This window comes from Elephas maximus, chromosome 3, assembly GCF_024166365.1.
Source record: "Elephas maximus indicus isolate mEleMax1 chromosome 3, mEleMax1 primary haplotype, whole genome shotgun sequence".
Lineage (NCBI taxonomy): Eukaryota > Metazoa > Chordata > Mammalia > Proboscidea > Elephantidae > Elephas > Elephas maximus.
The window spans coordinates 202,216,096-202,239,528 of record NC_064821.1 but is presented as its reverse complement, the minus strand read 5'-3'; the positions used below and the strand labels follow the sequence as shown (position 1 = coordinate 202,239,528).

The 23,433-nt window shown below is 40.8% G+C and overlaps 1 protein-coding gene across 2 annotated transcripts in view; it reads right to left on the bottom strand.

Annotated features, from left to right (window-relative positions):
* HSD17B7 (hydroxysteroid 17-beta dehydrogenase 7) overlaps positions 1 to 23,433 on the bottom strand; it is a 30,672-nt gene that overhangs the window by 3,608 nt on the left and 3,631 nt on the right. Inside the window, exons 3-8 of one of the 2 annotated variants that reach the window (XM_049881092.1) lie at positions 19,628 to 19,720; positions 17,758 to 17,872; positions 10,525 to 10,719; positions 8,059 to 8,163; positions 7,184 to 7,240; positions 123 to 221 (exon numbers count right to left, since the gene is read on the bottom strand). In XM_049881092.1, the coding sequence (XP_049737049.1) occupies positions 123 to 221; positions 7,184 to 7,240; positions 8,059 to 8,163; positions 10,525 to 10,719; positions 17,758 to 17,872; positions 19,628 to 19,720 (664 nt within the window). The remainder of the gene's footprint in view (positions 1 to 122; positions 222 to 7,183; positions 7,241 to 8,058; positions 8,164 to 10,524; positions 10,720 to 17,757; positions 17,873 to 19,627; positions 19,721 to 23,433) is intronic. The other variant, XM_049881094.1, reaches the window with a different exon arrangement.

Here is a 23,433-nt window from a genome sequence, read left to right as displayed (position 1 = left end):
TGAACAGAGAGTAGAGACCCAGAGAAGAGAGTTGGGAAGCCTGTGGGCTGGTCAGGAAAGCAGGAACCAGTTCATCAGCCTAGCAGCAAGCATTTTTAATGCAACCACATAAATAGATTTACCTTTTGGGGTATTACATAATTGTTGCCAAAGCCAGTGGTGGCACTCATATATTTGGTCAGAGGATTGAGAGACTCAGGCTTTTGGTGGAAAAGCCATACCTGGAAAGGAAAAGAGTATATCAATGTATCTCTGCCCAAGGCAAGTGAAGCTGGTGGGGACTTACAACCAGTACTTCACAGAGCGCTCCGAAGTCCAAATCCCCCTCAATTATCATCAGCTAACTGTAGTGTCTTCATGAACCACCGCAGTAACTGAAGGAAGACAGTAGGGCAACCTGATTAACAGTATCCTTTAAATATTTATTTAAAATAAAAGAATCATATTTCAGCTATCTCCTCCTTTAATCTCAAAATTAAAGTTCATGGCACAGACACCAGCTTATTCAGAGGTTGATACTCAGCTCATGCCTCAGTATAGATCATTGATGTAATATTTTGCTTTATTAACACATAAAAGCATCCATGTGTACAACATTCAAAAAGTATAATGGTAAAAACTACGTCTACTTCCCTTCACAATTTTCCAGTCATACAGTCCCCCTTTCTGGAGGCAACTGCTCTTTCTAGTATCCTGTGTATTCGTCCAGATAAAATCTATTCACATAAAAGCATATGTAGCCCTTTCTCTCACTCAAATGGAAGCATAATATACACACCATTCCACACATTGCATTTTTCACTTAAACAATATTCTCTGGAGATCTTTCCATATCAGTATATGTACAGCTGTTTCCTTTTTTAAAAAAAAACCCATTGCCATTGAGTTGATTCACTCATAGCGACCCTATAGGACAGAGTAGAACTGCCCCATACGGTTTCCAAGGAACCCTGGTGGATTTGAACTGCCTACATTTTGGTCATCAGCCTTAGCTCTTAACCACTATGCCACTAGGGTTTTCCTTCTTTTTTAAAGTAACATGGTATTCCATTTTATGGATACACCAAAATTTCTCTTAAGTAGTCTCCAACTGCTGAACACACAGGCTGTGTCTAGTTTCTGCTGTTATAAGCCATGCTGCAATGGGTGATGGATGCATGTTTTCATACACGTTTGAGTACATCTTTAAGATAAATGCCAGTGATGGAATTGCTAGGTTACAGGGTATGAGCACTTAATATTTTGACTGATCTTGCCAGAGTCCTTGATAGAGGCTATATCAATTTACCCTCCCCCACCAAAAAAAAAAAAAAATTTTTTTTTTTTTTACCAATGTAGGAGATATACTTCCCAGCAATATAGTGTATTACCAAACTTTCTAAACTTTGCTAATCAGAGTTGAAAAATAGCTTTTCATTGTAGTTTTAATTTGCTTTTTTCTTGTTGTGAATGAGGTTGACTATCTTTTCGTATGATGAAGACAGCTTAAGACCTCTCTGCTCATGTCTTTTACCCATCATTCTAATGGGTTGTTTTTTTTTCGCTTTGTTGAAGCTCATTAGATATTGATAAAATTAACCCTTTGTTAGGATATGAGTGACATCATTTTCTCCCACTTTGTGGTTAGGCTTTGGACTTTATTTATAGCGAGGTTTTTGGCCGTGCAAAAATCTTTTACTTTTATTTAATCAAAATTTTCAGTGTTTTCTTTGATGGTTTCTCAGATTTGTGAAATATTTAGATAAGCTTCCATACTCTGAAACTATTTAAAAATTTCTCCATATTTTCTTCTAGTAACTTTATATTTTAATTTTTATAAATAAATATTTTGGCTCATTTGGAACTTTACTTGGGTGTAAAGCATGAAGATGAGATCCTATTCCATATTTTGGTTAACACCATAGGCTGAATAACCCATCTTTTCCTCACTGACTTGGAATGCCATCTTTATTATATACCGGATCCCCATGTGCTTATAGGCCTATTTCTAGACTCCGTATTCTGTTCCATTGATCTGTCAATTGACATACCAGAATTATACTGTTCTTATTAAGATAAAAAAAAAACAAAAGATAGTTTTCTTTAAATGTTAAATGCTGAAGTATACTGAATCCTTTACAATGTATTAGACTCTACTTATGCCTTCTCTTATTTACCCCAATATAATGCCTACTTTACAAATAAAACAAATCCATTGCCATGGAGTCGATTCCAACTCATAGCAACCCAATAGGACAGAGTACAGTGAGTGAAAATACGTAGCCAAGGTTCACAGCCAAGAGCCAGAACAATGGGATTTGAATACAGTTAAGACAACTCTAGAGGCCACACACTAAGCTATCGCGCTTTAGGCTACTCAAGCCCAGCCCACCGAAGGAGACATTCTTATCCAAAGATTGAAAGAGGCTCATGCTCATATGCCGTGTGCTCGAATGCTCATCCGTATCCACTGACATCTACAACCATTACTGTGTGGTAATTAGGGTGACTATTCTCCTGCTTATCCACATTTTAGGAAATTACAGCAGGCTCACAACAGAAAAAACATTTCAGCTGTGACACCAGAGATGCTACCCACGCTGGCCCAACTCCACCTATCCTTCAGAGCCCACTTAGTGGCAAAGGCTGCTCCAACACTCCGCCCTCTCACTGATCCTCCTTTCTGCTATTCCTATGGTGCTTACAGCAAAACTTCCAGAGATATCACCTGATTACAGGATGTCTTATATCTTCCTTCTTTCTTCAAAATAGGATTCTAAGCTCCTTAGAAATAGATTTTGTCTTCTAAGTATTCCCCACACCATTGACACTCAATATACTTAACCTCTTGACTAAATTTTCAGTGTTATAGATGAGCAGAATGAATAATCTCTAAAGGACTGCTGATTAATACACCTAATGTTTTGGCAAAGATTTTGTTATGGATTGAATTGTGCCCTCCCCCAAAACTACGTGTTGTAAATCCTAACCTCTATACCTGTGGTTAAAATCCCATTTGGGAATGTATTGTCTTTTTTACATTAATGAGGCAGGATTAGTGTAGGATATCCTTGAGTCGATTTCTTTTGAGATATTATCTTAGGTTGGGTTCTGCAGAGAAGCAAAACCAGTAAAGCATATAACTATGTGGAGATCTATATCAAGGAAATGGCTCACGTAGGTGTAGAGGCTGGAACGCCCCATGTCCATGGATCAGCACAGAGGTCTCTCATGATTCAGGTAGCCACAGGGGCTAGCGAACTGAAGATCAGCAGGTCAGAGAGCAGGGCTCTTGCTCACAGGCTGGAAAGATCAGGGAATCCCAAGATCGGCAGGCAAGACCTCAAGTAAGCTACTATCTCAAGTCCTAAGAACTGGCAGTCAGACAAACAGGAGCCAGCTGGAAGATCCAGCATAAGCAAAAAGCCCATGAGCCTGCCAGAATATCCACTTACCTACGACACAGGCCACGTGCTGGAGGAAACTCCCTTTCAACTTATTGGCTACTCACAGCAGATTCCATCATGGAGGAGATGACATTATATCGAACCTCATCACGAAGGTGATCACATCATACTACTGCCAAACCACTGAGAATCATGGCCCAATCAAGTTGACCTACAACCTTAACCATCACAGATATAAATGATATTAAACAAGCAAGTGAGCAAGCAGAGATGGAGGAAGATAGATGCCATGCCACATGAATATGACCAAGGAACAAGGACCTTCCTTCAGAAAGAGAAAGCCCTCCCCTAGAGCTGGTGCCCCGAATTCAGACTTCAAGCCTCCTAAACTGTGAGAGAATTTCTGCTTGTTAAAGTCACTGACTTGTGGTACTTCTGTTATAGTAGCACTAGATAACTAAGATAGATACTAAGAACCAATTTTTAATGTTCTAAAAATAGTTTAAAAGCACTTGCTTCTAAAATCAATTTGTATCCCTACAATAAATGCATTTATTTCTGCAACATTTACAAAAACAAAAGCTTCAAGTAGTTTCTCTTAATGCTTTTCTTTGTTCATTTCAATTCAACCAAGATTTAAGAATCTACTAGGCATAGATACACAGTCCTAGGTCAAGTTTCAAAGATGAATTGCAAATATCCTAAAGGAGCCCAGTAGAGTGAAGGGCACAAACACACAAAATACTCTAATTCAATGGGATTTCAATCAGATAGTATAAGAATGGACGACAAATAAGTTTCACCTCATATGACAATTATATCCATTAGTAGAGGCTGCCTTTGGAGCTTTGTGTTGAAAAATATTCAGTTACATCTGAGTACAACAGAAAAGAGTCTGCCATTGATGAGGAAACACATACAATTCATTTGCCATGTGTGATTTAAAGAAACCCACTGGTTTCCTAGTAAGGTAAGAATTTGATCCTCTAATATTGACAGCAGTGGGTTTTTTAATACTAACAGAGGAAAGAGAATCTTCATATAGGGAAGTGAGAGCCGGACTCCATAGTCCCTACTTTTGCATCCCACTTGGATGGCTCAAACAGTTTGCAAGTGGCTGCTAACCTAAAGGTTGGTGGTTCAAAACCACCCAGGGGTCCTCCAGAAGAAAGGCCTGGCAATGTTGACGTTAGGCACCGTCAAGTTGATTCTGACTCAGAGTGACCCTACGTACAACAGAACAAAACACTGCCTGGGCCTGCATCATCCTCACAATCATTGCTGTGCTTGAACCCACTGCTGCAGTCACAGTCAATCCATTTCGTCGAGGGTCTTCCTCCTTTTCACTGACCTTCTACCTTACTAAGCATGATGTCCTTCTCCAGGGACTGGTCCCTCCTGATAACATCTCCAAAGTACATGGGATGAAGTCTTGCCATCCTCGCTTTTAAGAAGCACTCTGGCTGTACTTCTTCCAAGACAGACATGTTCCTTCTTCTGGCAGTTTGTGGTATATTCAATATTCTTTGCCAACACCATAATTTAAATGCATCAATTTTTCTTTGGTCTTCCTTACTCATTGTCCAGCTTTCACATGCATATGAAGCGATTGAAAATATGGCATGGGTCAGGTGCACCTTAGCCCTCAAAGTAATATCTTTGCTTTTCAACACTTTAAAGAATTTTTTTTGCAGACCACTTGCCCAACACAATACATCGTTTGATTTCTGATTTCTTCATGGTTCTTGATTATGGATCCAAGTAAAATGAAATTCTTGACAACTCCAACCTTTTCTTCATTTATCATGATGTTGCTTATTGGTCCAGTTGTGCGGATTTTTGTTTTCTTTATGTTGAGGTGCGATCCATACCGAAGGCAGTAGTCTTTGATCTTCGTCAGTAAGTGCTTCAAGTCCTCTTCACTTTCAGCAAGAAAGGTTATGTCATCTGCATATCATAGGTTGTTGATGAGTCTTCCTCCAATCCTGATGCCACATTCTTCTTCATATAGTCCAGCTTCTCAGATTATTTGCTTGGAATACAGATAGAATAAGTATGGTGAAAAGATACAACCGTGACACACACTTTTCCTGATTTTAAACCACTCAGTATCCCCCCGTTTTTTTTTGAATGACTGTCTCTTGGTCTACGCACAGGTTCGCAGGAGCACAATTAAGTGTTCCGGAATTCCCATTCTTTGCAATGTTGTCCGTAATTTGTTATGATCCACAGAGTCGAATGTCTTTGCACAGTCAATAAAACACAGGTAAACATCTTTCTGGTATTCTCTGCTTTCAGCCAAGGTCTATCTGACATCAACAATGTCAGTGTAATCTGTAAAGATTATAGCCAAGAAAACCCTATGGAGTGCAGTTGTACTCTGTAACACATCTGTAAAAATGGAATGGTGGCAGCATCATCTGACCTCCTCGTCTAACTTCACAAGGGAGAAGGAGAATCACTATCCGCATCGACAGCCCAAGGCTGACTGCTATGATGTGGAGGTCAGACATACCTTTTTTCTCCTACTGTTTTACCAATTCTGACACCAGTTGCCCCTCCCACCGAACTCTCTACTCCTCAGCTAGATTCGATAATTCATTGCAATGGCCACACAGAACTGAGACAATACTTATAGTTATGGGGTTTATTAGGGAAGTATCAGGTGACAATTCAGGGTCAGGAAAAACTCAGGATACAGTTCTTTGATTATGACAACTTCTTGGTCATGCCAGCAAACGGGCATCTCTCTGGTCTTTGACCCCTCAGCCTGGCCTCTGCCCTGCTTTGGCAAGTGTTATGAAGCTCTTTTGCCGCGCCAACAAGTTCCAGAGGCACCTCACTCTGTCAGTAAGTCTTGGAGTGAAGGCGCTCAGCTTTCTCGCTCCATGGGTTGGCAAGCCTGACTCCACCAACAAGTACCTGGAGGCACCCCGCTCTGCCAGGAAGCACCTTGCCTGAAGGCTCTTAGCCTTCTTGCTCTGTGGGTCAGCACATCCATTATAGTGACCTTGCTCCGTGGGCCGGCAAGCCCACCACTTTGTCTTGTGCGGGTCTCCTGGTTCTGCTGCTGCCATTTCTTGAGGTCTCATGCTGTCTCCAGTGTTATAGCTCTAGCGATCTGTCTCTGGGATCTAGGAGGTTCTCAGCTCAGAGATCCTGGGTCCAAAGAATGCGTTCCACACCCAGCTCTTCTTCTTGGTGGTAGTGAGGTGCCCCCTCTGCTCTGGAATTGGCTCTCTTTTAAGCCTAGCAGGAAGGCAAAACTGACCAATCCCCTCGTTAGGGTTCCATGCACCTTATTTGCATAGTCCCACCCAATCATTCCATGGGAGTTACAAGACCATGGTGAGAAAGACCGTATAAAAGTGATTCATCACCCTGCTGCAGAGTGCCATGAGTTAGAATCGATTCAATAGCAACAGGTTTTTGTTTGTTTGTTTTTAACTCCTGTTCCATAAGATGCACCTTCTCTATGGAACCCACTCACTGACTGCCCTCCCACCACGTGGCTGTGCCTGTCCCTCTCCTGCACCATTGCTCTGTCTATCCTCTAGCTGCTGGTGTATCTTGCTTCTATAAAAGTGCTTTCTCTACAACCAGAGTATCCAACGCCATGGCAGATGCTAAACTTCCAATCTTCAGTCTTAATGCTTTGCACGTAGGCTAGCACCCATGTTGGTCCTGATGAGGAGCCCAAGTATTCTCAGAGCTTATTTTGTTACTATCTTTTCTGTTTAAACTGTTTCTGCATCTGCTAAGCCACTGAACAAGCTCTGGAAACTCTAGTAACATACCAGTGCTTCTGTTCCATTGTATGGCGTCAAGGTGAAAGCATGTGCAAAAAAGCGAAGCTGAGGGAAAGAAAACCATAGTCATTTGACAGGCACTTACAAGAGTCTGTGGTTGTTTAGAACACAGTCACAAAAGAAGCATTATTCATTTAAATATTAACAAAGAAAATCTGCATTTCTTGTTATAAAACATTTTTTAAGTACCAAAAAATGAAGAAGTCTAAAAAAGAAATAGCACTTAATCCCCACTACCCCAAGTCAACTACTTTACAGTGAAGGTATATTTTCCTCCTTCTGATCTTTTTTCTACGTTTCCCATAATGGAGGAACATTACAAAAAAAAGAATAAAGAAGCCATCTCTTCCTGAGTTCTACAAGGAGGGACATTTTATCCTAAAAGGAGCATTTTCCAATGTGTCCTGGAAGAACATTAGTCCTGTAAGATGCTCACAAAACAAACAGCAAAGGAAAACAAGGTCCCACGATCATTCAATGCACAATCATCCCCTTCTTGGGACCTTCTACTGCACACTACCCCACTGAAAGCCCAAAGCAGTACAGTTTAACCTTGCTTGACACAGGTTTCCCAACACTATACGATCGCAGAACCCTCGAGACCCGCAGCACGTGAGCAAAGGAACATTCCCTCAAAGAGAAGGGGATACTCAGAAGGTGGTGCTCTTGTACTACGGGGTAGTAGGAAGCAGCGGCTATGTAGTAAGTACATTTTTAAAACCTCAACTTAAATGGAATTCGGCCATTTTCGGGTTCAATTTCTTTAAATCATTTCCTAACCCTTAAATGCTTTTTTTTTTTTTTTTTTTGGTCCCAAACTGAACAGACCTAGTAAACTAAGAAAAAAGATGTCCATCACTTACCAGCCATATGAAAGGCATCAGCAGTGTCCATGTAAAGGGAGGTAGAATTCCATAAGTGAGATTAGTCAGCACTGTGCCTGGGCACACCACACTGGAATACAGACCCTGGGAGCACAGAAAGGGGTAGCGATAAGATTCTAATTCAGTGTATACTGACTCACTCCTAGCTATACACTAGCTAATAAAGGAGATACACAGACGAGCCAAGAAGCCAAGAGATGAAGTATCTATGCTCTGAATTGACCTAAATGCTGGGTGGACCATTTCAGTTTAAGAATTCTATCCTGAGAGTCAACTATGAGAGGCACTCAGGATGCAAATATTAGTAAGATAAAATCTCTATTGTCAAGAAACTTATCATTATGGATTGAATTGTGTCCTCTCCAAAATATTTGTCAGCTTGGCTAGGCCATGATTCCCAGTATCATGTGGTTATCCTCATTTTGTGATCTGATGTAAGTTTCCTATGTGTTGTAAATCTTAATCTCTGCATGTGGTTAATGAGGCAAGATTAGGCTATGTTAAAGAGAATTGCGGTGAGATGCAACACACTCACTCAGGTCACAGCCTGATCAGAGGTAAGGGGAGTTTCCCGGGATGTGGCTGCATCACCTTTTATCTTACAAGAGATAAAAGAAGAGAGAAGCAAGCAGAGAGATGAAGGAACGCATAATGACCAAGAAAGAACCACCAGGAGTGAAGAGTGTCCTTTGGACCTGAGTTACCTCTGCTGAAAAACTCCTAGGCCAGGGGAAGATTGATGACAAGAACCTTCCCCCAGAACTGACAGAGAGGGAAAGCCTTCCCCTAGAGCTGGCTTCCTGGATTTGAACTTCTAGCCTCCTAGATTGTGAGAGAATAAATTTCTGTTTGTGAAAGCCATCCATTTGTGGTATCTCCGTTAAGCAGCACTGGATAACTAAGACACTTATTAAGAACATGGGCAACTAAGCTTGGAGTAGAAAAGTAGAGCCTGATTTACTCTGGGTTTTCCATGGAATTGGCTGAATTGGAGATCAGTTTATCAATCAAAATGGACACTTAGGATAACAAGATGTATATAGTACAGTCCTTGCCTTCAAGAAGTTTCTTGTCTAACAAACATGGACAGCAAAACCTGAAGTCTATGTCTGTTTCCCTGAAGTTACATAAGACATTTATCTTGAGGTGGGAACTACTGGCATCAGAGAGGAACAAAGGACTGTGTGTGGGTCCAAAAAGACCTTTCCCAACTGAAGATCACTATATTTGTCCTTAGCATAGGACTTGTTGTTTTAGAAAGTTCAGTCTTATAGAGAAAGCCCCAATTAGCACAAAGCTTAAATTAATAGACAGGGCCCTGTGTGATTTTTTGTAAAAATTCAGGTCTGTTCTAGTTTCTCTTCATCGGCCATAACTGAACCGGTTTGAAGCCTTGCTTGAATAATAGCAAGTAACTAAATAGTAGCTATTATTATTGTTTTTAGTGTCATTCTCTTACATGTAAGTCCTAAAGAGTTACAGAACGGTGAGTGAACCATATATACCTAAGAGGTCAGAAGCTAATTAGCTCTGCCCTAAAATTTTCACGTATATCATCTATCAATCTCATTTATGTCTTATCTTGTCTTCGTAGCAATCCTGCTCAAGAAAAAATATTGCACATTCTAAACTACAATAGCTCTTCCATATGGATTACACTTCAACATAAAGAAAACAAAATCCTCACAACAGGACCAATAAGCAACACCAAAAAAATGGAGACAATATTCAAGTTGCCAAGGATTTCATTTTACTTGGAACCACAATGAACACCCACGGAAGAAGCAGTCAAGAAACCAAATGATGCATTACCTTGGGTAAATCTGCTGCAAAAGATCTCTTTTAAAGTGTTAAAAAGCAAAGATGTCACTTTAAGGACTAAGGTGCAGCCTGACCCAAGCCATGGTATTTTCAATCGCCTTATATGCATGCAAAAGCTGGACAATGAATAAGAAAAACCAAATAACTGAGACCTTTGAACTGTGGTGTTGGCAAAGAATACTGAATATACCATGGACTGGCAGAAGAATGAACAAATCCGTCTTGGAAGAAGGAGCCAGAATGCTCCTTAGAAGCAAGGATGGTGAGACGTCATCTCACATACTTCGGATATGTTATCAGGAAGAGTCAGGACCTGGAGAAGGATATTATGCTTGGTAAAGTAGAGGGTCAATGAAAAAGAGGAAGGCCCTCAACAAGATGGACTGGCACAGTGGCTGCAACAATGGGTTCAAACATAACAACCATCATGAGGATGGTGCAGGACTGGGTAGTGTTTCGTTCTGTTGTACATAGGGTCACTATGAGTTGGAACTGACTCGACAGCACGTAACAACAACAACAAACTGTAACAGCTAGCAAGGAGGCTAGCCATTTTACAAGGAACTCATCTGTCCTTAATAAACCACTGCCCTGCTATTCCCACATCACTGAGATAGGTCTCACCTGCTGACTGAAGTTCCTGTTCAAAGCCACACTCAAGAGATCAGTGGCGTATTTGGAAGAGCTGTATGGTTCGTGGCCTTTGCAGTGTTGGAAGTCCTCGAGGCTGAAGTTAGATTTCCTTGCATTGCGAGATGACGTCCAGATGAGCCTAGATGGATGGTCACTGTGACAGAGGAGAGATTCCAGTTCCCGAAACTGAGTGCGGGGATAAATGAAACAAACACATATCAAAACTACTGGGATAGTCTGAAAAGAAAAAGCCAAACCCACTGCCAACAAGTCGATTCCGACTGATAGCTATCCTGTAGAACAGAGTAGAACTGCCCCACAGGGTTTCCAAGGCTACAGTCTTTACGGAAACAGGCTGCCATATCTTGTTCCTGAAGAGCAGCTGGTGGGTTCAAACCGCCAACCTTTTGGTTGGTAGCCAAGTGCCTATCCACTGCACCACCAGAGCTCCTACTGGGAGAGTACGGGATAACAACTTGGAAACTACTTTACGTGTATACTAGAATTGAACAATAAATCGGTGGAGGATGGTGAGAGCCAAGTTTCTCAATGTTGGAGTGAGAGGTTATAGATAAGCAAGGGGAGGAGGCCAGAATGATTCATGTGACAATAGATTAGAGTTGAAGACATCAGTATGAACTCATATTTGGCTTAATATAAAGATGGCTACATATAAAAATATTTATAGATATGTATACATATCTCAGTTAATATGCACATTTATATCCTTGCTCTGTCAGCTGAGAGCATCTATAAGCAACTGATATCTCAATAGCAATGAGCACACCTAGCACCCATATTTTGGTTTCTAACACTATTCTCCAATAAAAGCAACCAGGACTCCTAGAAGAAAAGGCTAATGGCTGATTCTAGGGCTGGGGCAGGGAATATACAAGATGAGCCTGGATACAATAGCCAACTGAAACAGCTCCCAATGGCCAAAGCTGGTACAATTTGAGCAACAAAATAAAGTAGTATTTACAACCCAAAGTGTAAAATAAATAGCATAAATCCATGTGGATACAAATAAATAAATTACTGAAAAAAGAAATAAATGAAGGAAAATAGACAAATTTCCTATGCAGAAGAATTCCAAATAATTTATGTATATCCCCTTGCTGCTGAGTCAATTCCCACTCATAGCAACCCTACAGGACAGAGTAGAACCATCCCCATAAGGTCTCCAAGGCTTCACAGAAGCAGATTGCCACATTTTTCTATCGTGGAGTAGCTGGAGGGTTCAAACTGCCAACCTTTCCATTAACAGCTGAGCACTTAACCACTGCGCCATGAGGGCTCCTTAATTTGTGCAGATAATCCATCCTTAAGGAGGTTGAGCCCAACTCCCCACTCCTTAAGTGTGAGCTGTACATAGTGACTTTCTTCCAAAGAGCACAGCATGGAAAGTGAAAAAATAAGATTAACTTTACAGTGGAGAAAACTGACAAACACTCTCTGAAGCCAGGTGATTAGATAAACATCAACCATGATAAACTGGATTGATAGTAGGAACCCTTAATATGATGAAATGAGAATGGCATTTTACCTATGTGGTCTTCCTCCCAAAATCAAATTACTTCAGTCTAGCCATGAGAAAAACATCTGACAAAGCCCAGTTGAGGGACAGTCTACAAAATGCCTGACTAGTAAGCCTCAAACTGTCTAGGTCATCTCAAATAAGGAAAGCGTGAGAAACCACCATAGCTCAGAGAATCCTAAGGACACAGGATGACTAAAAATAATGTGATATCCTGGAATGAATCCTGGCAAAGAAAAAGGGTATCAGGGGAAAACTTAGGAAATCTGAATAAAGTATATTGTTGTTGTTAGGTGGCATCAGAAGACACAGTAAAGTATTATGATGACATGTGCAAAGACCTGGAGTTAGAAAACCAAAAGGAAAGAACATGCACAGTGTTTCTCAAGCTGAAAGAACTGAAGAAAAAATTCAAGGCTTGAGTTGCAGTATTGAAGGATCCTATGGGGAAAACACTGAACTATGCAGGAAGCCTCAAAAGAAATGGAAGGAATACATAGAGTCACTATACCAAAAAGAACTGGTAGACATTCAATCATTTTAGGAAATAGCACGTGATCAGGAACCGATGGTACTGAAGGAAGAATTCCAAGCTGCACTGAAGGCATTGGTGAAAAACAAGATTCTAGGAATTGATGGAATACCAGTTGAGATGTTTCAACAAACAGATGCAGTGCTGGAAGTGCTCGCTTGTCTGTACTAAAATTTGGAAGGCAGCTACCTGGCCAATCGACAGGAAAAGATCCATATTTATGCCTATTCCAAAGAAAGATGACCCAGTCTAATGCAGGAATTATTGAACAGTATCATTTTTTTCTTTTTTTTTATCATTAATGTCACACACAAGTAAAACTTTGCTGAACATCATTCAAAAGTGGCTGCAGCAGTACCTCCGCAGGGAAGTGCCAGAAATTCAAGCTGGATTCAGAAGGGGCTGTGGAACCAGGGATATCATTGCTGATGTCAGATGGATTCTGGCTAAAAGCAGAGAATGCCAGAAAGATGTTTACCTGTGTTTTACTGACTATGGAAAGAATGGGAATTCCAGAACACTTAATTGTGCTCATGAGGAACCTGTACATAGACCAAAAGGCAGTCAGTCACTCAAACAGAAAAAGGAGATACTACATGGTTTAAAGTCAGGAAAGGCATGCATCAGGGTGGTATCCTTTCACCATACGCATTCAATCTATATGCTGTGCAAATAATCTGAGAAGCTGGACTGCAGGAAGAAGAACAGGGCAGCAGGATTGGAGGAAGACTCGTTAACTGCCTGTGATATGCAGATGATACTGCCTTGCCTTGCTTGCTGAAAGCGAAGAGGACTTGAAACACTTACTGATGAAGATCAATGACTACGGCCTTCAGTGTGGATTGCACCTCAACATAAAGAAAAATCCTCACAACTGGACCAATAAGCAACATCATGATAAATGGAGAAAAAACTGAAGTTCTCAAGGATTTCATTTTACTTGGATTCACAATCAACAGCCATGGAGGTAGCAGTCAAGAAATGCATTACATTTGGCAAATCTGCTGCAAAAGACCTCTTTAAAGTGTTAAAAACCAAAGATGTCACCTTAAAGATTAAGGTGTGCCTGACCCAAGCCATGGTGTTTTCAATCACCTTGTATGCATGCAAAAGCTGGACGATGAATAAGGAAGACCTAAAAAAAATTAAAGTCTTTGAATTATGGTGTTGGCAAAGAATATTGAATACACCATGGAGTGCCAAAAGAATGAACAAATCTGTCTTGGAGGAAGTACAACCAGAATGCTCCTTAGAAGCAAGGATGGCAAGACTGCGTCTCACATACTTTGGACATGTTATCAGGAGGGATCAGTCCTTGAAGAAGGACATGTTGTTGTTAGGTGCCGTCGAGTCGGTTCCGACTCATAGCGACCCTATGCACAACAGAACGAAACACTGCCCGGACCTGCGCCATCCTCACAATCGTTGTTATGCTTGAGCTCATTGTTGCAGCCACTGTGTCAATCCACCTTGTTGAGGGTCTTCCTCTTTTCCGCTGACCCTGTACTCTGCCAAGCATGATATCCTTCTCCAGAGACTGATCCCTCCTGACAACATGTCCAAAGTATGTAAGATGCAGTCTCGCCATCCTTGCCTCTAAGGAGCATTCGGGCCACACTTCTTCCAAGACAGATTTATTCATTTTTTTGGCAGTCCATGGTATATTCAATATTCTTCGCCAACACCACAATTCAAAGGCGTCAATTCTTTGGTCTTCCTTATTCATTGTCCAGCTTTCACGTGCATATGATACGATTGAAGATACCATGGCTTGGGTCAGGCGCACCTTAGTCTTCAAGGTGACATCTTTGCTTTTCAAAACTTTAAAGAGGTCCTTTGCAGCAGATTTACCCAATGCAATGCGTCTTTTGATTTCTTGACTGCTGCTTCCATGGCTGTTGATTAGGAATCCAGGTAAAATGAAATCCTTGACAACTTCAATCATTTCTCCGTTTATCATGATATTGCTCATTGGTCCAGTTGTGAGGATTTTTGTTTTCTTTATGTTGAGGTGCGATCCATACTGAAGGCTGTGGTCTTTGATCTTCATTAGTAAGTGCTTCAAGTCCTCTTCACTTTCAGCAAGCAAGGTTGTGCCAACTGCATAACACAGGTTGTTAATGAGTCTTCCTCTAACCCTGATGCCCCGTTCTTCTTCATATAGTCCAGCTTCTCTGATTATTTGCTCAGCATACAGATTGAATAGGTATGATGAAAGAATACAACCCTGACACACACCTTTCCTGACTTTAAACCAATCAGTATCCCCTTATTCTGTCTGAACAACTGCCTCTTGATCTATGTAAAGGTTCCTCATGAGCACAATTGTGTTCTGGAATTCCCATTCTTCACAATGTTATCCATAGTTTGTTATGATCTACACAGTCAAATGCCTTTGCATAGTCAATAAAACACAGATAAACATCCTTCTGGTATTCTCTGCTTTCAGCCAGGATCCATCTGACATCAGCAATGATGTCCCTGGTTCCACATCCTCTTCTGAAACCGGCCTGAATTTCTGGCAGTTCCCTGTTGATATACTGCTGCAGCCATCTTTGAATGATCTTCAGCAAAATTTTGCTTGCATGCGATACTAATGATATTGTTCTATAATCTTTTCCACATTGGGTTGGATCACCTTTGTTGGGAATAGGCATAAATATGGATCTCTTCCAGTCAGTTGGCCAGGAAGCTGTCTTCCATATTTCTTGGCATAGACGAGTGAGCACCTCCGGCACTACATCTGTTTGTTGAAACATCTCAATTGATATTCCATCAGTTCCTGGAGCCTTGTTTTTCACCAATGCCTTCAGAGCAGCTTGGACTTCTTCCTTCAGTACCATCGGTTCGTGATCATATGCCACCTCTTGAAATGGTTGAACATTGACTAATTCTTTTTGGTATAACGACTCTGTGTATTCCCTCCATCTTCTTTTGATGCTTCCTGCGTCATTTAATATTTTCCCCATGGAATCCTTCACTATTGCAACTCGGGGCTTGAATTTTTTCTTCAATTCTTTCAGCTTAAGAATCGCCAAGCGTGTTCTTCCCCTTTGGTTTTCCATCTCCAGCTCTTTGCAAATATCATTATAATACTCTATTTTTGTTTTCTCAAGACGCCCTTTGAAATCTTCTGTTCAGTTCTTTTACTTCATCAATTCTTCCTTTTGCTTTAGCTGCTCGACGTTCGAGAGCAAGTTTCAGAGTCTCCTCTGACATCCATCTTGGTCTTTTCTTTCTTTCCTGTCTTTTCAGTGACCTCTTGCTTTCTTCATGGATGATGTCCTTGATGTCATTCCACAACTCATCTGGTCTTCGGTCACTAGTGTTCAATGCATCAAATCTGTTCTTTAGATGGTCTCTAAATTCAGGTGGGATATACTCAAGGTCATACTTTGATTCTCGTGGACTTGCTCTGATTTTCTTCAGTTTCAGCTTGAACTTGCATATGAGCAACTGATGGTTTTTTGCATAGTCGCCCCCTGGCCTTGTTTTGACTGATGATATTGAGCTTTTCCATCGTCTCTTTCCACAGATGCAGTCAATTTGATTTCTGTGTGTTCCATCTATTGAGGTCCATGTGTATAGTCGCCGTTTATGTTGGTAAAAGAAGGTATTTGCAATGAAGAAGTCATTGGTCTTGCAAAATTCTGTCATTCGATCTCCGGCATTTTTTCTATCACCAAGGTCGTATTTTCCAACTACTGATCCTTCTTCTTTGTTTCCAACTTTCGCATTCCAATCACCAGTAATTATCAATGCATCCTGATTGCATGTTCGATCAATTTCAACTGCAGCAGCTGATAAAAATCTTCTACTTCTTCATCTTTGGCTCTAGTGGTTGGTGTGTAAATTTGAATAATAGTTGTATTAACTGGTCTTCCTTGTAGGTGTATAGATATTATCCTATCACTGACAGTGTTATACTTCAGGATACATCTTGAAACATTCTTTTTGATGATGATGAATGCAACACCATTCCTCTTCAAGTTGTCATTCCCAGCATAGTAGACTGTATGATTGTCCGATTCAAAATGGCCAATACCAGTCCATTTCAGCTCACTAATGCCTAGGATATTGATGTTTACGCGTTGTATTTCATTTTTGATGATTTCCAGTTTTCCTAGATTCATGCTTCATACATTCCAGGTTCTGATTATTAATGGATGTTTGCAGCTGTTTCTTCTCATTTTGAGTCATGCCACATCAGCAAATGAAGGTCCCGAAAGCTTTACTCCATCCACATCATTAAGGTTGACTCTACTTTGAGGAGGCAGCTCTTCCCCAGTCAACTTTTGAGTGCCTTCCAACCTAGGGGGCTCATCTTCCAGGACTATATCAGACAACGTTCCGCTGCTATTCATAAGGTTTTCACTGGCTAATGCTTTTCAGAGGTAGACTGCCAGGTCCTTCTTCCTAGTCTTAGTCTGGAAGCTCAGCTGAAACCTGTCCTCCATGGTTGACCCTGCTGGTATCTGAATACCGGTGGCATAGCTTCCAGCTTCACAGCAACACGCAAGCCCCCACAGTACGACAAACTGACAGACGTGTGAGGGGAGAAGGACATAATGCTTGGTAAAGTAGAGGGTCGTCGAAAAGGAGGAAGACCCTCAACCAAATGGACTGACACAGCGGGTACAACAATGGGCTCAGGCATAACAACAACTGTGAGGATAGTGCAGGACCAGGCAGTGTTTCCTTCTGTTTTACATAGGGTTGCTGTAAGTTGGAACTGACTCAATGGCACCTAACAACAACAACATGGATGTGTAAGAAATCAGAAATGATGATAATGAAAAATTAACTATGGATTATTGTTTAATAATGACTTGCCTGCTACCCCATTCTGTCTGATGACAAGCCTAGTTTCAAAGACTATTTAGAACAGGAGCAGTGTACTTTTTCTCATTTCTATACATTGTTTCTTTCTCACTTTCTCCCTCTGCTCTTCCGAGTTGGTGTCAACAGAAAAAACAATAAACAGGCTGCTTTAGGGAAGCTATGTTTTCAAAGAGTAGAGTGGCCAATTTCAGTTCTCAAAGAGAATGCAAGCCACAAACTAACAAGATTAACAAAATACCACTGTAATGTATTCATGCAAACCTTTAGGATTATAACGTTAAGTGTTGGCTTATTAAGCCCAAAATCTTTTTACCAGGATAAAGTGGCCAAAGACATTGGTTTCAAACACCTCCTGGAGCCCATCGGCAGTGATCTTGTCTTCCTGCGTCAGCAGCCCTTCAGCTGTGGAGAACATATGAAGCACCTTTCTGAGAGAGAAGACAAATGTATGACTTTTTTTAAGCTTCTTTAACTGAAGACACTGAAGAGACTCCCCTGCCCCAAAGAAACACGACAGTTTCCTTGATTCTGTAATGATAAGACTAAATCACTGTCAATTCTCATTATTCCAGATTCTATGTCTGCCAATTTCCCTACTTGCTAACATTTATTTGTAAACCCAAAATCAATACTTTGGATGCTTTTGTGGTCATTTGCAGGCACGCACAAGTGTGAAGTGGCAAAATGTGCATGTTCCCAGCTGAGGTCAAATACAGCTGGTTTGGTATTCACTAGCTCAGTGTTCACAGGAACTTAACAGAACATAACTATCGCAAATAATGAGAGTGGACTGTACTTATTTCCCAGACCGGGTGTCCGTCTCTGCTGCCTGTGAGCCAGAGCCCGGCTGTTTGACCTGCCAATCTTGGGTTTGCCAGCCCCTGCGGCCATGTGAATCAGAAGCCTCCAGCCTGACCCACAGACTTGGACTTGTACTTGGGACATTCCAAACTCTACAAGTGCATGAACTATTTCCTTGATATAAATCTCTCTATAAATGTATATGGAAACCCTGGCGGCATAGTGGTTAAGTGCTACGGCTGCTAACCAAAAGGTCGGCAGTTCAAATCCACCAGGCGCTCCTTGGAAACTCTATGGGGAAGTTCTACTCTGTCCTGTAGGGTTGCTATGAGTTGGAATCGACTCAACGGCAGTGGGTTTTTTTTTTTTTTTTTTAATGTATATGTATTTGTACGTTTTACTAGTTTTGCTTCTCTAGAGAACCCAGCCTAAGACACTGGGTTATCCTGAGCATTCGATAAGATGTATCTATTGCGCTTCTCACAGCACTTAGCACTTCACAGGTGTTCAAGAAATGCTTTTCTTCCTCCAGCTCACACCAGCCAGAGGAGCCTGAGTCTCTCAAAAATCTGCTGCCAAAACTCTCTTAACCTCTTTCCAAATCAGTTTACAGGTATTATTCTGAGGGAATAACAGCTATGCCACAGAGAAAAAGTCTTCCCTACGCAGACTGATGTTTAGTTGCTGAACAAAATTAAACAGATTGCTTTTTCTAGTGGAACTTCTTGAAGTATCAAACACACTAATAAAATATTTTGCTGTGAGATCACCTAGGTAGCTTGAGACCAGTGGTTCTTTTTGTTTTGTTTTAATGAGAGAGAAGTAAAGCGAAAGTAGCAGTGCAGTAAGTAGCATGCAACGGGAGTAAGAAAATCTATTTGTGAGCACGTGCACTGGGTTGTAAAATAAACTTTCTTTCTTACCATGGGTTGTGCCACTATACTGATGTGGGCTGAGGATCTCCCAGGAAGATATTTAGTCTTCTGCATTTCCCCAGCCTACTGGTCAGAGCACCTGACATACAACTGGAAAATGTCAGAAGTAGCCTTTCTGGGTATTGGGGTCTCACTGAGAACCTTGCCTAATTCTGAAATGTTCTTGCTAATGGATACATTCGGGCAGGACAGAAGATGACCTTCTGAAAAATCCAACCAGTTGGAATGTCCCAGAAACCTAGAACATCATAAGAGCCATGACTTGTCACATTCCCCACAAAAGATGCTTTTTTTTTCACGACGTGGTGGCAACATCCCTCTTCTATGTCTTCATCCTTCTTGACACCCTCACCTTTTACCCCCCAAAACTTAAAATACCAAGGACAAAACTAGCAAGAAAACTGAAGACCTTCCCCACAATCGATTCATCTAGAAAATGGAACTTACCTTGAAAAGAGGCCAGACAAAAGTGCTCTGATATTGAGCTGTGGATTAGGCATGATTCCAGCATTTAGATATACACAGTCTAATCTCTGAAACCTGCAAGTAAAACAGCAAGACGAGACTGTGAGGTCTCTATAATGATGAGAATAAAGAAGGCCTATGAAAGGATGGAAAATAGTTTCTGAACCAAAAAGTTGGTCACAGCAAGCTAAAGGGAATATAATATATAATACATCAGGGTTACGCTACTTTTTTTCTCGACAGTTTTTCTTTAGTCAGGGTAAATATTTGAGTATTCTTTTTCTTTTTAAGGCTGGCTTCAAATAGAATTTAGGGTACCCCAATGGGTTTTAATGGAGCCCTGGTGGCACAGTAGTTAAGAGCTCAGACTGCTAACCAAAAGGTTGACAATTCAAATCCATCAGCCACTCCTTGGAAGCCCTGTGGTGCTGTTCTACTCTGTCCTATAGGGTTGATATTAGTAGGAATCAACTCAGTCACAATGGGTAATGGGCTCTGAAGTCAAGCCGCCTCTGTCAATGCTCCTTCCATTTCTGTCCTCTATAGCAGGTACTGTCATAATTCTCTATTAAACTCGCTCTCCTTCGGGTCTTAGCAAGTTTTTTACTTTTTTTAAAATTCATGTCCTCCTGTAGTTAATGAAGTTTGTGTAATATTGGCTTTCATCTGGCCTCACCTTATAATGCTGGAACCTGAACGCCTAGAGATCTATTAAAGCAGGAGATCGCTGTGGAAGCCTTCGTGCTCATGGCCAGGTGCTAAAGATCATAAATGAGGAAAAGTCACAAGCAAACAATGAGATTCAAAAGCTGAATGGGGTTAAGGTACTCTTGGTAGGCTTCCTCAAGGTCACTTGTCATGGGGGGAATTGTGAACTGCTGACTTGAGAGAGCGTTTTCATTTTTAAACCTATAGAAGCCTTAGTCTACGTGTACCCTTTTGAACTAGGTTCGAGATAGGGAAAGCCTGTTCTCATGATACTCTTAGACACCATGATTATTCAGAATATCTCCTAGAATTTTAGGTACCGCACAGGTCTCTGTGTCCTCTGTATCACCCAGGATAACAGGGACAATAGCTACTAATCAGGCTTCTTGAACTACATACATAGTTACCAATACAGATCACTTACACACATTTCTTGACCATCCTATAAATAATTTGCAGATGACTCTAATTACTAAATAGAGTGTTTAAAATGGTGATATTGATACCATCAGGTCATCTACATCAATGCCACGAAGACACCGTGGGTCCATCCACTGTTGGCGTTCCATTATCTAATTTGCAAACTTTCATTTAAGAACATTAACATATTTTGAAGTCATCTTAAAACTGAACAAGACTTTAGCTTCACTAGTAAAAAATGCCTGCCTTGAGCATTATGCTCTTTTAAGAACTAGCTATATGGGATCAAACTGACAATGGCAACTTGAAAGATTAGATAGGAACCTTAGGGGGCAGTAACTGTATGTTAATGAGGGAAGAACAACTCAGAAAAGGAGGGTGAGAATAGCTGCACAACTCGAAGAATGTAATCAATGTCACTAAATTGCACATGTAGAAACTACCAAATTGGTGTATGTTTTGCTATGCACATTCTCAACAACAAACACAACACAAATAAAATTTAGGAAAAAAAAGGATTTTAACATATTTTGCTAGGAATGGAGATGAAATCCTCAGCAAAGAGAGGGAATTGCACCAGGACACCAAATTAAGGTCTGGCTTCAGTAAAATAACATACTACTCTGAAAGATTAAATGGTTGACACAATTGCTCCATTTTGGAAAAAGCAGAACCATTGTTTCTTCTTAGTTTTTACTTACACATATCTATTAGAGCTGAAGGAATCGACTCAACAGCTGTGGGTTAACAAAACTAAGGAGTCCCTGGGTGGTACAAATGGTTAACATGTTTAGCTGCTAACCAAAAGGTTGGCGATTTGAGTTTACCCAGAGGTGCCTGGAAAAAAAGGCCTGGCCATCTATTTCTAAAGAATTAACCACTGAAACCCCTATGGACACCAGTTCTACTCCGACACACATGGCGTCACCATGAGTCAGAGTCGGCTTCCTGGCAACTGGTCTGATTTCTTAATGGAACAGAATACGACAGAAAGATAGACCATGTGTCATAGAGAGTGATGCTCTGGGTACCTGGAAGCTCTCTCCCAGCCCTAATTTACTTTCCAGCCCAAAGATATCCACTCGGGCTTTTAAGTGCAATAGATCCCTGACATAAGCAAGGGATCTATCTGGACACAGTCACATATTCCCAAATTTATGAATATCACTACAGCCATCATCGCCTAAATTTGGATAATACCATCCATCTCAAAGACAGCTGTTTTGAGGATTAAAGAAATACATCAAAGCTTCACAAAAATATGGATGACAGGTAGCTGGGACAGCTCACTTACCATCTTAGCATTCCTTTCTATCAACCAGCCTCACTGGCTTAAATCCACGCTACATAAAAATGATAACTTACTATATTGAACCTTTGAGAGTGGTCAATACAAATGTTAAAACTTAAAATCTCAAAGGTCAACTGTATTAGGATGGGCTATTATTAACTGAAAATAAAGGTTCTTTTCATTCAATAAGAAAATATGACTAAATTTATACAAAACAAGCAAGCTGCCCAGCTTGCTAAGAAGGTTTGGGGAAAGGACATCTGAAAATATGACTTGAAACTCCTAACTTCTCTTTTGACTCTATACTTCTTAACTCTGTAATGACATTTTCTGAGCAGTTTCTCAGACCTGGAGACTATAATTTATGGTGGAGTAGGGAATGTGGAACATATCACAGTTTATATGAAACGGGAACCTAGAAAATCTGAGTTTTTTAGAGGAATGATGTGGAGAAAACCCTAAGAGCTCAGCAGTAGGGGAGAGAGAAACCACACTCCCAAAGGGCCAAGGCTGCACTGAGTTGGGGAGAGAAAAGCGCTTTGGCCTTTGCTTTATAACTCGTGCATTTAGAACAGGGAGATGCAAATGACTATATCAGTTAACGTAAATAAAATGCAGACAAAGTATTTTTCAGAAACTGCCTTTAGCAAGATATAGGATCTTACTTGTTTCTACTGTGCTGCATTTTACCCTCCAAGGAAATAAAGTAGCTCCTGTTTCTTAAGGGCTCCAATTACAAAAATGCTTGAACATTAATTATTCCAGACAGCCATAGGGCTCAGCAGGGACTAGCGCAGGGTTCTTAACTTTTTCTGATCATAAATTCCTCTGAAAATTTAAAATGAACATGTCTTCTCTCCCCAAATATTTATTAAATGCCTATTACATGCCAATTACTGTGTGATGTGAACAAACCACTACTGGCCTAGGGGAAAATCCCTAAAGATGCAGGGAGAAGCTCTTGGCTCTAGGAACAACCCAAACAACACAAAGTCCAACCCAATCAATATGAAGTCCAACCTAATCAACACAAAGTCCAACCCAATCAATACAAAGCCAGATGGCCTTCTTAGGCAGATTCCTCTATCTTAATCAGTCTCAGTCTCTGCACTTGATAAATGTCAGTACCTGTCAAACCCACTTAACGAATAGATGTTAAAAACTACATTGAGATATCTAAGGAATTACATTAGTGTCACATCAGCATGTACTCAGAAATACCAGAGAAATCTGAGATATAATGATGATAGTGACCATGAGCGTGGTACTGAGAAGGAATGGGTTCACATCATACAGATTTCCTTAGCGTAACTTCTCACACTGTGCCTATTCCTTTTCAGGATCTCCTATCCTTTCTTGCCTTATCGAA